The sequence below is a fragment of the Anopheles stephensi genome, chromosome X (assembly GCF_013141755.1).
Source record: "Anopheles stephensi strain Indian chromosome X, UCI_ANSTEP_V1.0, whole genome shotgun sequence".
Lineage (NCBI taxonomy): Eukaryota > Metazoa > Arthropoda > Insecta > Diptera > Culicidae > Anopheles > Anopheles stephensi.
This window is the reverse complement of record NC_050201.1, coordinates 3,697,265-3,715,828: the sequence shown is the minus strand read 5'-3', so window position 1 is coordinate 3,715,828 and position 18,564 is coordinate 3,697,265. Positions and strand designations below refer to the sequence as shown.

The 18,564-nt window shown below is 44.8% G+C and overlaps 1 protein-coding gene across 5 annotated transcripts; it reads right to left on the bottom strand.

Moving 5' to 3' along the window:
- Window positions 1-392: 392 nt before the first annotated feature.
- LOC118504772 (transcription factor kayak) lies at window positions 393-18,376 on the bottom strand. 5 transcript variants are annotated; one of them, XM_036039734.1, is made up of 5 exons: window positions 6,856-7,027; window positions 5,196-5,358; window positions 4,516-4,944; window positions 3,472-4,391; window positions 393-2,847 (listed from the first exon to the last, which is right to left on the bottom strand). In XM_036039734.1, exons 3-5 carry the CDS (start codon window positions 4,567-4,569, stop codon window positions 2,457-2,459), a joined length of 1,365 nt encoding a protein of 454 aa, XP_035895627.1. In that variant the 5' UTR covers window positions 4,570-4,944; window positions 5,196-5,358; window positions 6,856-7,027; the 3' UTR covers window positions 393-2,456. The 5 variants fall into 5 exon arrangements, with proteins under 5 accessions (XP_035895627.1, XP_035895617.1, XP_035895637.1 ...); XM_036039724.1 differs by lacking the exon at window positions 5,196-5,358; XM_036039744.1 differs by lacking the exon at window positions 5,196-5,358 and having other exon boundaries at window positions 6,897-7,016.
- Window positions 18,377-18,564: the final 188 nt, after the last annotated feature.

Here is an 18,564-nt window from a genome sequence, read left to right as displayed (position 1 = left end):
TGAAGAGTGTGGAAACCGAAAGAAGTGGCCATATGATGGTAGAACTTGACATCCTCAGTGTACAGCAGACATCCCCGTCAGGTAGGACACATCTGATGCATGCCGAGATGGAATGAGAGAACAGTAACAGCACCTCCAGACTTGCCTGACCAAGAGACTAAGAGACAGGATATCTCAGGAACGCCCGATACATGTAGAGTGGTGAGGCCCAATGTGAGGTCAGTGTACAGTAGACATCCGGTCATCTAGGTAGGTATCATATATCTAGGAAAAATCGTCCCGATCTCTCATATAGAATGTTGGTGTCCTATAAGTTCATAAGCTGGGAATGCTTAAAACTCACCAGATCTCGATGAAGGTCTCCTCCTTGACGAAAAAAAAACCCAAAGTCCAATGTTTCTTTGTCAATTTATTTTACTTTATTGCCAGTTTCACGCGTTGCGATGGTTTTGTATTTTCTTCCTTTGAGCCACAAAACGGATACCCTTTTCTTGCATATTCTGACTCCCCCCCCGTCGTTCTTGTATAATTGATGTATAATATAAATGTTTCACGGTGTATGGTGTGCTCTCGCTCTCACTTCGCTGCTCAATTTGCTTTTCCTCAACAAATTAAACACAATGATGAACCAAACGAAACATCGTCAGACCGCCCGCTCGGAAGGATCATTGCGGCTTACTATCTCTACCACTGCATATATCACCGTACGTTCCCTACTAGTGTAGACACCGAGAAATGACACAACCGTTCCAATGTGTGTTATAGTATAGGTTAAAATTATTTTTTTTAAAAAGAACACACGCACACACTTGTAAATATCCTCTCTCTCTATCTCTCGCTCTCTCTTTCTCTCTATACACGTGTCAAGTCAGCCATTACTAGCGTTAGGGCATTACTAACTCGCTCTCTTTCTCTGTCTCTCCCTAGCTGTTTTACTTCGAAAAAACAAAATTGCTCCGTTACACTATTTTGGGCGTGTTTTGGTTCAAAATAGCATGCCTGCTGTACAATCGCAATTGGAAATCAATTTTACAATATTAAAACAAAAAAAAGGTTCGGAAATCAAATGCAGACACAACACCCACGCACGTACGTATAAGTAAAATGTCTCTTTTGCTTGCGTTTCCTATTTCGCCATTGTAGTGGCTAAATTAAGGTGTGTGTGTGTGTGCCGTGCCGTCTTTTTCTAACAGGCAGATTAGAGCGCATGGTATTAAATGGTAAAACTAATCGTTGCGTGTTTCTTGCACACCTAGGCACCAAAAAAGGGTTTCACGATCGCCTCAAGTCCTAGCGACCTGCGTCCTTGCATCGATCACTCAATTCTGAATTGCGTCAACTTACTTTACATCACCATTCTCACTATTCGTTGCATGTGTTTTCTTCTTCTGTTTGCAATACACGTCGAGGTATATCTCTCGAACCCTAGTACTCGCTACTAGAGTGCCACATGTACATATATATCGATATATCTGTGTTAAATGTGTTTTTCCTTTTAGATTGATGTTAATTACTGCTTGTATACGGTGTAAGCCTTAGCCAAATAAACTATTTAAATCATCAATTCTCCCCCATTTCAGTAAGGTTGAGCAACAAAAGGGAAGAAATAATGTGGTTGTGATTTAAGGTCGTACAAGAGCTCACTAACACAGCTACACTTTTCCCGGAATTTTATGTGTAAAATAACCTCGGAAACACAATAAAAAAAAAAACAATAAACCGGTAAGGCTAAAATAATGACTCTGTGACGTTGAAATCACTGAGTTACCCATTAGTTAATAATAATTTACAAGGTGTCACATTTAAAATATTGCTCTACTGTAATAGGAATTGTTCCCGTAGTTTTGTATGTGTGTGTGTGTGTGTTTTCTTCTCCTGGAGAGGATTGCATTCCATTTTCGTATTCGTGATGGTGGCGGGTCGACCGCCACCCGTGAGTTCGACGAGTACGCGTTGGTACCCGAACCTACGGGTTCGAACTCGTGTATGCTTTGCTGCACTTACGGGTCGAACTCGCCTCCGGATCGATCCGTGAAAAGAACCAAAATTTAAAAAAAAAAGCTATAACCGCCTCTCACAACCTCTCTTCACACCGTCAAGGGAATGGGAGATACAGGAATCGTTGTAAACTAATAATAAATTATGCAAAAAATAGACTTCCTACATATAACTCATTTTTGAATTAAAAAGACAAACAAAAACTGTTTAAAATTTGTCGTTTCGCACAATAATAAAGTAAACTTCATGGTCCAATAAAATAAAAAACAACAACAATTGTACAAAAACGCCCAAAAAAAAACGGCTGACCATTGCCGGTTCCGGTACGGAGGGAGCGCAATCCATTCGGTAAATGATTGAATAAGAGCAAAGAAACCCAAAAAAAAAATGACGTACTTTAACCCTTTTGTGGGCGGTATGAGAGAGAAACCCCCCCCCCCCCCCAACACTGCGCCACACTATAGACTACACAGCTTCGATGGTTCCGTGCTGGTCGGCGTGATAAGCTCTAGCGGGTTCCGGTTCGGTGGAAAGCTGATCGGGGCCGCTATCGGCGTCAGCCCGGTACCGCCCTCCATCAGGCTGTCGAAGTTGAACAGACCGCTCGAGGGCGTCGAGATTGCCAGCGAGCCGGCCGCATCGCCCCGGGCGATCAGTGGATACTGGGCGGCAGACTTTACGTCCAGACTGTCCGGGCGCGTTGGGCGACTGCCGTTGCTGCCCGCGGGTGTGGCCGACAGTTTGTTGCCGCTGTTGCCCGCCAGCCCAACACCGGCAAGGGGAGCGAAGGCACTGCTGGTAGGTGTTGGCGTCTCGAGACTGTCACTGTGCGCGTGCGAAAGTTTTAGTCTAAAAAGGGGGGGGGGGAAAAACATATATAAATAAATGTGATGTCTCCTATAAGTATACAACTATAGGTATAAGTGGATAAAATCCCATCCGGACTGTACCCCCCGTAGGGAGGGGACTGACAAACGAACTACGTCGCATTATGAAGTACGGCGCTTGCCTTGATGGCCGCCATGACCGCACAGCTCGTTATGCCAAGAGAAAGAAGAAGAAGAAGAAGAATCGTAGTCCATCTCGATGCTCGCTGTAGTTTCAAGCGATAATAAATGCCCGCAGTGTACTCATGACTCATATACAGCTGAATTAAGACTGTGTTAATATTTAGCCAAGTAACTGAACTAGTCAACAACAAATAGTAGCGATAAGCTTAGATGATGTGGTGTCTGAGTCACGGCCTCAAATTTGTAAAGTAAATAAACAATATTGTATATATTTCCAAGACTAAAAACCCTGTTCAAATGTTTTTTTCCCAAAACCCCTTCCTTCTTCTTCTTCTTCTTCTTCTTATTTGGCTCTAGAACTTCGAGAGGTGTTGATCCACCATTTAATGGCTTCCACTACTTCTTTGCACACAGTCAGTCAGTCCGGGTGAGATTCGATCCCAGGCCGCTCAACGATGCTTACTTTTTAGAAATAGTCCCATGCTCGGCCGCCTCGATCGCCAGCTGTTCCTGGAGCTGGTTCGGTGGTGGTTGTTGGTGGTGCTGTTGGGTTGCCGCCGCTGCCGCCGCCGCCGCCGCAAACTCGTCCTCCGGTTCGGTTTTGATCTTTGGCAGCACGAACGTGCCCGTATTCTCGAACCCGCCCGTGTCCAGGTCGACCGGTTTCAGATCGATCGGGCTACGGCGGGCCTGCAGCCGGCAGTGCTCCCGGTGCGTTTCGAGCAAAAACTCCAGATCGTCCTTCTCCTGCTGCAGCTGCTGTATTTCCTGCGCCAGCGATTGGCGCTTCTTCTCGAGCTGGTCCGTTTCGTCCACCAGCTCGTTGGTGTGATCTTCGCGCCGCCGCCGGCACCGGGCCGCTGCCTGCTTGTTCCGTTCGCGCCGGATCCGCCGTTTCTCCTCCTCCTCGGGCGTAAGATTGGATGGTTTGTGGGGGCGCCGGCCACCAACGTTGCGACGTCCGCCGGTGCGCGCACCGGTACCGGACCCACCCGTACCGATCGCAAACGTAACGGTTTCGTTTTTCGCATTCTCATCGGTACCGGTAGCCGACCGACGGCTGCGCGTACCGGACGAGGGTTGCTCCAGCGAGGCGGACGATTTGGAATCGTGATCGTCCCCGGTGTAACCGTGCGAACCGGACACCGCCCAGGAACCGTTCGAGTTGGAGCTGAGCGATTCCTGGCTCACGCCACCGTCCTGGCTGTGATCTTCCATCGGGTAGGACGGTGGCACGAAGCCGGCCTGGTACGGCAGATTGATCTGCGCGTTTGTCGCCTCCATAAACGTTTGCTCGATGTTTTTCAGCGTGGTGGGCGTCAGTGTTGGCGTGGTGCGCGTCGGCACCCCGCTGTGCACCCCGATCCCGTCGAATGATGCAAACTGTAGGAAAGAGGGAAGCAACAAAACGCTCATTAGCAGGGCAGCAACGGGCACGGTGTTATTATGGTCGAGGACAGGAGAAGCAATGTATCGACAAACGCTTCCAAATACCGATCGTGCTAACCTGTGCCAGTAGCATCTCACGCGTGATGAAACTCGCAAAATCTTGTACATCCATCTTGCTGTCGTAATATAAACGCACACACACACACTCGCACTCAATTAGGCGTATTTCGTTTGGAGTTGGCAAGTATTATTCTCTTGTTTCGTTTTACAAAATTATTGTTTGTTTCGTAATTTGTCTGTTTTCGTTTAGTGTTTCACTCGGTGTTCGTGTATGGTCGTTGATGGGTTCTCTAAACTACACCTGTCCCCACCTATCTCGCAGTATGTTGAGATAAGATTCTGTGTTTTTCTAACCCTCTCTCCCTTGCTTTGTAGCTCGCTAGGGGGTAGAGATCGTACTCACTTAGGCTCGTCGTGTGTTAGTGACAAACATTTATATCGCGTTATACTAAATAGGTAAGTTCGGTTTAAACGTGCTGGTTGGTTTCTGCAACAACAACAAATAAAAAACGAAAAATGTAAATTGTCAAACACGCGCTTTTAACATTTTTTGGTCGATTTTAAGCTCCAAAAAAAATCGACCAGAAAATTTGTTTAACTGTGTGTTTGTGTTTGTGGTTACACGCCCTACAGCAAAAACACCTTCAGCGCGCGCCCGCTATGCTGTGGAGGTGGTGGTTGCGGTTGGCTTTTTTTTGCTCGCAGTATGCGTAATCGAATATAATTAGAGATGCTTACACCACCCCTTCCTTTTGCCTCCACCACTTCCCTTCTTGCCACACCTTAATTATTATAGTTTGCAAGTGTGCGTGTGGACTTCCCCACTACCGGAACACCGGAACAAGCATCTTTTTCTTTTCTTGGTTTGATAATGGAACAACGGGCGCGCGATAGACAATATCTGTCAAAAACAGAGGTGTTACAGAGAGAGAGAGAGGGGGATCGCAAGCAAGGGTGGCAAGCAAATGTTGTATAGATAAGTGAGTGAATTTATTTTTAAAGGTGATTTAATCATCATCTCCCCCTAGAGCTCGAAGGTGCGCGCGCGCACACACACAGCTTTACTGCATCCGCGCTGCTGTTTAGTAGTGGCGGCCACAACACACCACCAACAACAACAAGCGCTTTTTTTTTTTTGAGTGTATGCGGTAGTTTTAGTGCACGTTTAGACATGTCCGATCCGGATCTGTTACGCTCCCCGATCGAGCCTTATGAGTGGGGTTTTTTTTTTTTTTTTTGTTATTTTGTTTGACAGCTCATTACGTACAAAACGTAAACAAGGGTTTTGGTGAGACCGGATTTGACGTGTCTAAACGTGCACGCCCAATGCACAGGCACACACTTGCAGAAGATTGGTTTATGGTTATGATAAACGGCTGACCCAAGCAGCGGGCTTCGTTGGGCCCATAAAAAAAAGGTCAAGCAAACCAGCGTACGCCATATAAACATCTTCTTTTATGGCTTATCTACAGACCTCCGGCAAGGTCTCTTGGACTATCATCTCTGAACAAGATTCATCCGATTGTACTAGCCATAAGCACCCCGCAGCTTCAAAGCAGTTTTGCTGAGGATCCATGATCAATCTCATGCTGCAACTTCACGTAGTCATCTGAAGTAATCCATTGAGAGACCCTCTTCGAAAAAAAACCGTAGCAACATATCACAATGTGGAGGAATTTGAGTCTTCATTTTACGGGAAACGTCCTAGCAAATCTCAAAATGCGCATCAGACATAATATCCCTATTTTGATGGCTGACGCGAAACATCAAGATGCAAGTTATTCTGTTCCACAATTCAGGTGGGTGCTCTTTTGATCATTGTTATATAAATTATTTGACTGAACTCGCGGCTGGATATAACCTATCCTATGTCTACGGGAAAGGCGTTCCGTAGAAGTTCTTTATCCGGGTTCCTGGCGCATGAAGACATCACACAATATTCGAACAAAAAATTGTTTTATAAATTGTCTCTCTTTCTCTCACTCTCTCCGTCTCACTCTTTAGCTTTTTTCACACACTCCAATAGACACAAGTATAAATAAACGGCCCTAAAGACGCTCACTTGAAAGCAAAAAAAAACCCCCATTGACTCCACCCAAGTGGAATGCAAAAATTTTAGCACTTCCTGTTACATTGGATGGACATTTTAAACTTCACTATTTTCAACATAAATCACAAGTGTTGGCCTCCCATTCCATAATAACTGCAGAATCTGCTAGTTGATTGCTTGATTGATTATTGGTTGAGGCGTGGATTATTCTATGCAGAAGCACGCCGAAGGTGCTTGAAGAGGATTTTTGAAGGAAGATTTTTTGAAGAATAATGCCCCAAAAGAGTCAGCAAACTAATGCACTAAATTGTCACTAAACTAATGCAGCTAATAAAACACTATACGAACTAGTAATTGAACCAAAAACAGTGCAAATCAAAAAGACACACAGGGATAAAGAAAAAGGGGTTTCGCGAAAAACTGTGTTCGTTTTCTCGGGAAGGGTTGGAAACTTCGAAATGACTAAATTAAGCGAGGCGACGCGTCGTGGTTCGGATTCGTAACTGACGCACACACCGGGTGGTGATCGCCAGTACATCCTCCCATATTGGCCGAAAAGGGTCGATCTTGCTGAGACAGAAAGAGAGCGAGAGAGCGAGAGAGCGAGATAGAGAGAGCAAAATCAGCCCTACGCGCAGCCGCAGCATCCGTTTCACCATTCGCAAACACCTCCTAGCTCAAGCTAGAAGCGCTCTCTTATTTCTCTTATCTCATCGCACCGGATGCAAACGATGCGTCCAAAAGCGATCGCAACGATACCACTACCTGGGCACATATGCATAAGTATGTAAGATGGGCAGATGATCGCGCGATACTACCATTTAGCCACCGGTATCTATTGGCTTGTTAGTATTGTGGCTGTTTGTTTGTGTAGACAACCTAACCCAAGAAACATTTCCATTTCAACCTGTTCTAGCCTGGAACGTGTTTCATCATGAATGCAATCAAAGCAAAATAGACCACAATTTAATAGAATTTAATATTGTCATTATTTTTATTTAAAAAAAAGCAAATAAAATGGCCAGTTTTCATTCCATTTCCAATTCATTTTTATAGCAGCAATTTTTAAATATTATTGACATTTCAATCAAAGGGTTTTCATGATTTCTGAAGCATTTTTCTGAAGCGTTTCATAATATTTCATCATATTTGCATTCCACAGATAAAGTTGTTCATTATATAGATTTTAACTCATGCGCAAAGGAATGCACTTTGACCATAAATCAACTAGAATGGAAGACGAGAAGAATAGAGTTGAGCAGACCCCCTGATGGTGTAACAGTAATATGATCATAATAGCGTTCTGAACCCTTCCGTTCTCTTGGACGTTTTACGGCTGTATTATTATTTTATAGAGCCATTTAAAAAACAATACAGACTTTAAAAAAGTCTTAGTAAAATGTCATTAACATCATTTAAAGGCGCTATTATAAGTAATTAAACTTATTAGTAATTTATAAGTGTTTTGCCCGTCAAACGTCCAATCAAATCAAAATATTTAAAACTAGTATGTCAGAGTTAGCCGCTCGAATGTCTCCATGTTTCAAAACATTGCGCTGTTCGGGATATAACATCAATAAGCCGTGGATAGCAAAAATTTTGCATTATGTCAGCATTGCCTGACTGTATCGACTGAAAAACATTGTAAATACACTAACACCTTGACAATACGGCATCGGACCGTCATAATTAATAAATAAAATAATAAAATAACACTAACACTTCCCAAAAGCGAGCAAAATTACGATCCAAAATCCCGGACATGATTGCACCGGAGTCACGCACTAAAACGCACAGTTTCTTCCCTGATTTGTTTAGGTTTAATATAAACAAGGATAAATATTAGCGCACTAGGCAGGGTGGCCTATGCGGTGCCTTGTTGAAACCCTTCAAACAGAAACCATACGGCAATGATCAATGATTGTTGTTGACTTTGAGAACCGAACAGAATTTTTTTTTCCTTTTTGCTCTCTGGATGAAGAATTATAAATAAACGCTGTCAGCTTGGTGGCGATTGTTATTAACTTTGCATCGCGGAAGTCATTCTGAAGGTTCTGTGCCTATGAGTGAAATAAAGCATTGTTCCGCTTTGTAAGTATACAGTGCTCCAAAAACAATCACTGAAATAAATTATTTTTCATTTTTTGAGTGCTGTTAATTTAACGTTTTCCTTGACGATTTTTGTGCTTCGAGAAGCCTAGAACTCACGTTTACGTCCACGGCAAATAGCGACCATTTGTTGCGTCTCTCCGGGGCTCCCCGAACCCGCTCGCGTACGTTTTAGCCCTAAGTGCAGCCTTTGTCCTTCTCTCCAGCAGAAGGCACTCTAGAGCCGTCCCATTTTATCAATAAAGGGAACGTACAAAAAAAAAGCCAGCCGGTCAAGAACACCCCTAGGGTGGGTAAGCGTATTTTCGCGATTCAGCACGCATCGACACGTTCTTGTTGCTGGTGGTGGTGGTGTGTGTTGCACCTGCGGGTGTGCTGCGCACTTGATCGCATGCACATAAATGTGCCGCAGTACTGCCTGTGTCTGCGATGTAGGACACACAATAAAGCGGTCCAACAAAAAATAAAAAGGGAAGGTTATGACAGCTCGAGGATAAAGAAGATCAACGCGGGATAGGTTCCAATTTGTGCAGTTTAAGTCGTTATGCTTCGAGTCTAAATACGTTGTAAATCGTGATTTTGTTCAGCAAAATTGAGCACAGAGATATGACGCTCCACTGAGCCGCATTCTGCCGGCGTTAGATTTGGAATTTATTATTCTAGAACGTTCCTCTCGCTTATGCGCCAACTAATCTTATGCACATACGAATGTATTTTGTACAGCGATTGAAAGCGACTTTAAGGCGAAAACAAAATCGAGCGGGAGGTACAAATAATAAAAAAACACCATCGTTGGTCGGTCGTTTGTTTCTTTCCTCCCAAGCGAAACCACCGAGTTAGAGCGTGGCCGAAGTTTTATCTCACTCGGCTCGGCCGTTTGAGTAACCCTGCAGCATGACCTTGATGGTGCGCGAATACGTGACAAATGTGCGCACTAACATTGTTGTTGGCTGTGTTCGGCGTTCCATTCTCTGCCGCCTGATGGTATGGTGCTACGTATACTACTACTGAGATGGCGCGCCATAGTTGCAGTTGTAAGATACTGAAGTTTTATCAAGCGGTTAGCGCTCTTTGCTTGGCTACTACCGATCGACGACCACCACCACAAAGCCAAAACGTCATTCCTTTGTATCGCCGCCTTTGTATTTGAATATTCATCTCGCTCAGTTCTGAGCGATCTGATGACTGGCTGAGTGTGCTGATTCTGATATCAGCCATTTTGTAGTAGTAGCATGAATTGTAGCGAAGCAAAGGCCATTTTACACATTCAAAAAAAGAAACGGTTGATTGTGATTCGATACACGCCCCTACATACGCTCATGAACAGAAGCGCCCCGGGAAACCCCGCAGAAAACCCGTATTGATGAGATGGTGGTCAGCAGCGGCCACCATGTAACCAATATGGTGTTGACCGAAGGGAACGTCTCGCTTTTAGCTATTGACTTCATTGTGGTTGCGTATGTGTGAATGTGTTTCGGAAAAACCAGAAACCAACTATTGCAGCCGGGTGCCGACTGTTCGCCCCATAACTGTCACGTGCATAGTGCACGGGGTACTGGCAACTATATCCTCTTTTCCTTCTTTTTTTTTAAAGCAAAAGCCATGCGAGCTCTTCTACCATAGTCAGGTCAGAAATCCTTACCTATGTTCATGATTTTTGTTTTCAAAAATATTTTTCTTGAAGTTGAATGTTTCCCCCGTCCCAGCAACGGATAATATTTATCTTTTGATTAACTAATCAAACCAAACAGAAAGCGATTGCGTGTCTGCTTCTATTCCCAAGACACGACTAGACAAACATCGATACCAGGGCTAATGATAACGAGCGATAACGTTCCAAAAGTCAGAGAAGACTAGATCCACGCACACACGTTGTCATTCCATCAGCTGCCACCATTTTTTTTTTATCACCACAAACAACTCCCTCAAAACACCCGTACATACAAACAAAATGGCGACCGATGGCTAAAAAATGATGAAACGTGATTGATAATTGACGGATGATGAGAAATTTTACATAGAAATTGATAAGAAGATCAAGGTAAACACACACACAGAGCCAGAGGGAGAAGGGGGGCAAGCAGACAGAAAGGGAAGAGTGGATCGAGGATTTGCTCAGTGAGAGACAACCGAGAGATGATGATCACGGATAAAAAATATTCCTATTTATACTTCTTTTTCTTCTTCTTTCGGGAATCAATACCTCGAGAGATCTTTTGATGTGGGATCATTGTTCAGATTTCCTTGACTTAATTTTGTCCCCCCCATTAGCTAATGAGCGCAGAAAAGTCCCCAGACGACGACGGCTCGGAAGCGAGGATGAGATTCGATACCTGGAAGAATCTCCTACAGCGGCACAGGTGGAAAGACCGGCACCGCTACCCCCACGGCTACCGAGCGGCCCTGCACTAGTGAACGCTAATACTACTTCATATGCCATCGGTATGCAGCGTCGACTGTTCCATGTACTTACGAGTTTACTTATCGGTGTCAACGGTGTGAGCGGTGGGTTGGTGTTGTACGCGTTGAAGTAAACATCATTTAGCAGCACGTTATCATCCCTCGTCATTATTTGGTCCGCTGGCAGTGTTTTGGTAGTGTTTGCGACCAACGGAAAAAAGGACACCGCGCTCGCGTGATGTGTTTGCGCCGTCTGTTGTGGAGCTGGGACTATCGGCCGGATCTAGCCAATTATTGCACGGGTGTTTTCACTAGCTGCTGAACTATCGGCAATCGCCGGACGCGGGGTATAATAGCACTTGGTTGCTTTCTGCTTCACTGCTCTCCGGCAAGATGATTCAGATCTCACAGAACATCAAATCATACAATCTTTTCCTTGGTGGCACGATAGCACACGCAGAGACAAGCACTGTGGCTGAAGTTAATCCAATGGACGGCAAAAGCCTTCTGACGGCCTAATTGCAAACGTGGAAAAAGTATCGCACTAAACGTACCCGAACCGCGCACTACAATAATGCCGTAGGTCCGATAAGAAACGTCCTCTGTGTGATTGTGGTGCTTTTTTTGTTGTTGTTGCCTTGGCTTTATCACTTCACATTCACAGACGGGGGGACTGGGCAAACAAACACACACGCACACGAGATTTCAAAATGTGTCACCAAGAAATCTCGAAACTTCCGCAACAACTTTGATTGGTGGGTGCTGTTGTTTATCGATGGTTTTGATAGTGCGGCGCGAACTCTGGAATGGTTTGTTTCACGCTCAAAACTTTGTACACAGCACGTACCGGTGCGTCACTCGGATGTTTATGAACTAAACTGTGACGGCATGTTGGCTGGCCATTTATATAAAGCACTCACGCGCCACCACGCGACGGCAAGAGGGCACGCACCCTGCACGGCTTTGTGTATGTTGTGGTGAGTGGCCGGGGCGAGCCAGGCGAACGCGATAATACCCAGGCCATATAGCGTCGAGCCGCGAACCGATCGCATGATTGTGAGTGCCCTCACCTCCCACCCATCACCATGGGCAAGGATGGCAGCAAGATAGAGACATACCACCGGAAGCAGAGCACAAAACCGCACTCCGAAAGTAGAAAAAAAACAATTCAATTATCCCAAAAACCCGCATCGAGATCCAGTAGGTCCGAGCTGTAATAGCGTCGCGGTAACTCTTTGACGGCCATTTCTGTCTGGCTGGTGTGAGCAGCCGAGACGTGAGTTCCCGCGTACAGAGTATGCGGCGTCGTGACCGCAAAACATGCCGGGGGAATTCCCCAAATGGATTCGCGGTATGTGGCGCTACGGTCGCTTCTTCGCTGCCCAACAGCTCCCAGCTTTTCACTTCGTCATCTTCAACTAAAACATCTCCTTCATTACAGCAACCGGGGCATCCATTCTTCGACCATCGATCCGGCGGTGGGGGGACAATATTTAACTCTTGCAGTCCTTCAACGGCCGGTACTGAGCACCCTCGCATTTGCTAGGAATTTTTCGCGCTGCATTACACAAACACAAACACAGAACAACAGCAGCAAATCAGTGCATCCAGCGAGAGCTGTCACGTGCCTTTTAGATAAAGGAACAGGGCGGGTGGAAAAAAGCACTAAGTCATATCCAGCGGACAGAGCTGCGCATTGACGTCTTATCAGGATAAGAACGAGAGCAGGGCGCAGAAAGACTTTAAGAGATAGAGAAGCAAAAAAAAACTGCATCTCACTGCAACATTGACGCCCGGTACTGGGAACAACTTACCAAGAACTGAAAGGAGAAGGATTTCTTGGATAGTTTTGTACTGGAAGTGGAAGTACTGCTTTATCATCAATATTGTTTCTGGTATGCAATCTGTCATACAGGCGTCAATGTAATGAAGCATGGTCACGCCTAGCTGCGGACATGAGTCCATTATATGATTGCAATGTTCCACAAAAAGCTTGCAATATTCCACTAAACTTTTCAAACATTCCCCTGAGTGATTGAAATGTTCCATTATATGGATCAAACCCCTATTATCCCTAAAACTCATGACTGACTGTCCAGCATGAAATCATGGAAGTCCTCTCCAGAACCAGAGTTCCTAGAATTTAGATCCTAGAGTTCCTAAACTTCCTATTTAAGAACAATTTTAGCTTAAAATATCACAAAAACAGCAACGCATAAGAGCTCCCTCCTACAGGCTTACCCGAGTGCACCAGGGTATGTGGAGAGATAAAATCGTGCAACTTTGTTCGAGAACAGGAGAAAACCTTTTTTGTTGAAGCGCAAAAAAAAAAGCAAGCTTGCGAATGAAGCAAACGATAAGAACGGTTTGCGATAAGGATTGCGCAGTTCGGCTCAAAAACACTTCAGGGTAGGGTCTCTGTCTCTGTGAGTATGGTCTGCCTACACCCCTATATAAAGCAGCTAGCGAAGCACACAGCAAAACGGAGGATATGAAATTGGGCGTCACTTCCTTTCTCGGTCGGGGTTGAGGTGATAAGAAATCTGGCCTGCTTGCGATCCGGTTGAAACACACATTTTTAGACCGATGTTTCACCCATCACACCAAGGGTTGGTCTTCTACGTTGCTAAAATAATCGAGCTTTGAGTGTGTGTGTATATGTAGGAAATTATCATTCAAGTTCTCGGGGAGGGTTTTTTTGTGCACGTAACTCGGGGCTCGGATTTCAACCGGAAGTTGGCAACTTTTCATGTGTTATCGCAATTATTGCACAGCCCAGTTTTTTGTTGCTTGGGCTATCGGGGGCGATAGGGACGCCGGACTTCAAATAGGAGGCCCAAGTATCAAATCTCGCCTGGATCATCTTCCCGTTTGCAGGACTAAAGGTAAACTAAGTCAAGGACAACACCTCCTCAAGGTTTCAGAGCTACTACACAGTTCGAGATACCAACTATCGATGGTTGATGAAAGCCTTAGATAGAGTTTTTGATTTTCTGAGGAATTCTCTTCTCCATAAAAGATCTCATTTAGGCCTTCAACTTAAGATTTATTTGAGGATTTTTTTAAATCGTCATCACAGAAAACCAGCTCCATATTTCCCACCAGCTTGGACCGCTGATCGCAAATTCGCAAAATTCGAGACTATTTCACTCCACGTGATGCTTACTACGAATTGTGCAACCTCATTCTAAGACCGACAAACACACCCGCCAGATGCTACCGAGATAAGTTTGTTTTAAGAACATGTGTAAGCGCAGCAGACCGCATGCCAAAGGCCAAAAGCGCGGTACTTGCACCAGACCATAGCATCAACAAACGCAACACACGCTCGAAGCGAGGCAACGGTTACGGTATAGCTCAGCGCAGATGATGGTGATGACGAATCGGAATTTTGGAAAACCCAGTACACCCAGACCCGGCACATCCGGACCCCTCTCTGCGTATCCTTCTCTGCCTTCCTGTTATACTTTGGATATCAATTTTCCGAACAGAGCATCGTTTGGTGTTTTATTGGGCGTATGAATTATCTGGAAGAGCATGAACATAGTCTGACTGGCAAACCCTATGGAGCTCTACATTTTTTGTCGTATAGAGACTTCACTGTCTGCTCATGTGTTTTAGATGTATGGTTTTCATCAACTACTTTACGTCTGACTTGGTCTGTAAACTCTACAGAGACGTCCTCCACCTCCATATAACCTGTTAACCCAGTCCCACCAGAAGAAGAGATTGAAACGGAATCAAACGTACAGCACTAATTGTGTGCAAAGAGCAAAACTTGTTGAACGTGAGCTACAAATCAACGCCAAAATAGCCCGCGGTTTCACCTAGTCATCGATTTTCTGCGAATTCAGCGCCGTGTGTAATAAACAAGACGACCCCACATTCCTCCCGCTGACTTGATTTGTTTAGCATCAAGCGTTCGTATGTGCAACACACACACACATATACGCACGTAACAACAACTACCACAATCAATCCTATTTGTTCAAGTCTTGTAGGCCTACGTGGACGTACAACGTTGAACAGACTCTGTCCTCTGGCTACTCTACCGAGTGGTAGTGGGAATGAGCGGTAACTCAGCAAAAAAAAAAGAAATGCAACAAACAATGGGAAATCCAACAAATGTACGTACCACAAGCTGACGTCACTTGTTGAGAGGATGATGGGGAAAAAAAAACGCTACACAACAACCCACCGAACAAACGATGACGCATCGCACCATGCGGTGGTTTGAGTGTCACAGCATATATAGGAGACCCCCCTACTCCGTCATTCGCAATCGTACCCCTGTAAAAGCCTTCCTACCGCGAGCGGCGTGTGTTTGTTGGCGATGAGTACCAGACCAGCGCCAGGCCGAGAACTCACGCCCCAAAGTGAAATCCAATTTCTCGGAAACGGAACGCGCGCGCGAACGAACCGTGTATAGATGCACCAATCGGAGACGAGTATGACGCCATCGCGGGACCGATACGCGGCATACCAACGTGGTATCAAGCTGAATTGCGAACCCTGCCACAGACGCGACAGCGTTTCGAAAATTTCAATGGAAAGATGCTCCCGCACGCAAAATCTAGGTTGGTAGAGTTTAATCAGATTAGCAGTGAGCCTCGCGGTCTCTATAAAGTAACCAACGTTTCATAGCACGTGCTGTCCAGTGACATCTTCTTCCGTTGGCACTATAACCTCGGAAGGTCTCGGCTAGCCGTTTCCGACTTTCATGACTTTTTTTAAGTTGGAGCTGGATAGACATTCATGTGTACGACGGAGACGATCCAGGCAGGATTGGCTATCCAGTCCTCTACCTCTACCAGACCGCCCCATGGTAAACCATTATAGAGACGTCATGACCTTGGAGATTGTTATTGTTTATTTTAAAAGTTTGCCTGCGGACTCGCTAGAAAAACAGTAGCCTAAATCTATATCTTCAAACGGTAGGCTTAAAACTAGACCTAATCATTAGCAGCTTTAAATCAAAAGATAAAGAATGAATTGGAGATGTGCACAGAGTAGGATGATAGCGAGAGATAAAAATCAAACAAATGGCACGAGGAATTGAACCAATGCGCGGCACGCGACTAGGGATTGTAATAGCCGACGGAAATTCGAGATAAGATGATGTAGACTGAAGATCGAGAGCATCGGTAAATCTTTCATCTTATGATTGTAGACCATAGACTCGACATCGGGATGGTCATCAAGGTATTTACATAAAGCGAACCTGGTGAAAAACCTCTTGGAACAGTAATCCAGTTACGACCTCAGCAAGAGAGAGAGACTTGATGAACCATGGGATCATTAGAGTATCCCTCTAATGAAATCTCTTCAAGTAATCCTCTCTATGAAATCTCTTCAGCAAGTCGAGGACTTCATACGCAGTGCTAACAGGAGAATCGATATGAGGATCGCAGTCAAACTCCACGCCAAAGTCCTTGATAGAAGTCGAGTCACTAGCGTATGATATAAGGAGCAGGAGCATATTATAGGATTACGGACTTGTGTGAATGGAATAACGTTACATTTTTATGGACAAAAAGTAAGGAAATTCCAAGCACTCAAAGCCTTGGAACTTCCTTCAAGAAAAAAGGTATAGGATAACTTCGGGAGACACTTTAGAGACATCTTTACCAGGCAGTCAAATATGGGTTCTCGATCAGGAGGTCTCGTCCGGCAAATTTCTGACTGACTTCTGACAATAAGGGCGTTCCAAGGCGACAGTGGCACCGGTGTTTACACGGCAGGGCATGATATCAAATCTCATCTGGATCGTTCCCTCCGTGGTATCATTAAACCTAGTATGTCGACATAACTCCTCCTGGCGTTCCTACCCAAATAGCCAAATTATCTTAAGCATCTTATTTCAGCATGCTAAAGATCGTTTATCTTATACATCTTTTGCAGTAGATCAGCAGCGACATAGTTCGTTGTACTTTTAACCGGGCCTTAAGCAGCTTTCGTATGCGCTATTTATTTTTTCATGCAAGACATCTGTGTCGCGATTTCATTCTGCTGATCATCTTCCGAACTAGAACTGTCGGACATTTCGTTCGAAGTATCGATTACTTGCTGATATTTCACGCATCATTTTAGTACGGTTTCTATAAAAAAAAATTCTATAATTTCTCTATTGACATAATCCTGTAAACTTGAAGGGCCATCTTTCACTCTTAAATGGGCATAATTTTCCATGAAGTACCGCATGCTTCTTAACAAGCCGCATAGTTCGGGTGAAGACTTTGCATGGTTCGATTTCTTTATTTTTGACTATTTGGGATATTAGCTCCGATTTTCTAGTCTACTGATATAGTCTGGGCAAGGAATTAGGACCAGCCTTTAATGGTAGGACACCGACCCAAATGAGAAGAAAATGTTGAGGATCCAAAAAAATGGCGCCAATGTAGAAATTTATAATAACTTTTGACTAGTAAACTATATCATCAATTATGTTGTTACTTACCGGTCGAGATATCAGAATATTGGATAATGCATGCGACGGTGCGTTGATGGAAAGATCGAGAGTGGCAGGTTGTTTGTTGAGGTTACGACCACCACTCTCACTGCCGTCCGCGATTGGTATTTCCGGCGGCATTTGTTGCTGTGCCGGTTGTTGTTGTTGATGATGATGCCTGGAAGTGGTAGTGTAGCTTCTGGCGCTATCCTGCGTGTTTTCGGTATTGCTGCTATTGCTATCATCGGTCTCGAATTGCGAATGATCGTCGTAGGCGCCCGATACGGTTTTGCTGTGATTCTTCATCATGCGTCTCTCTACCTGGCTTTTAAGTTGTTTTGACGTTTGGACCACCGCTTAATCCGTGTACGTACGTATGTGTGTGTGTTTGGTGCAATCGCTAACAGTCCACGCATACACACGTGCCGTCTGATGACCTACCTTCGCGCAACACAACACGAGTTTACGAAGGAAACCTTTCCTGCAGTACTTTTCAGGACAAGTTCAAGTTTTCTTCGTTTTGCAATATGACTAGATAGCTTGGATATCGTACCGCTGATGTACGTTACAGCCTTGTGCCGCCTGCTTCCTACCGTATTAATTTAACACTGTACACCACAGCCTACCACAAAACGCACACAAACAGCGTGTGCAGACGATTTCCAATGCTCGTAACAAACCACCAAAGAAATTACGGTGCGCACTTGTAATCTCTTTCGGGCTTTCGGAAATTGAGCAAAACTTTAAGGGAAAATCCTACCGAGCCGAGTTAGATACAACACCCAGCAATTTACGGCACCTGAACGACAATGTATCAAATACACACGCGACAAAACTACGCGGAATCGCACGTCATGAGAGTAGATCATCGATGGGGGAGCTTTTTTTTCGTGTATGCTTGCCTTGCTACAAACATCTGACACAAATGATTCATCGTTATATCCCGCGTACATTCACCAATACATACGTGCACACGGTACAGTGAGGAAGCTGAATCGTGTGCGTTTTTTTCTTCTTCTTTCGTTCTCGCGACCAATACAACTTGAACACGGACCGGTTTGCTGTACCGTGCGAGACGGCACGAGCGTATGAAGAGTGTT

What these genes read in the sequence shown, in the direction of transcription:
- LOC118504772 (XM_036039705.1), bottom strand. Translation starts at nt 17,773, where the DNA reads ATGATGAAGAATCACAGCAAAACCGTATCGGGCGCCTACGACGATCAT. An exon ending in ATATTCTGATATCTCGACCG is followed by an intron (nt 4,392 to 17,473) that starts GTAAGTAACAAC and finishes TCTTTCCTACAG; the next exon opens with TTTGCATCATTCGACGGGAT. An exon ending in CATGGGACTATTTCTAAAAA is followed by an intron (nt 2,848 to 3,471) that starts GTAAGCATCGTT and finishes CCCCCTTTTTAG; the next exon opens with ACTAAAACTTTCGCACGCGC.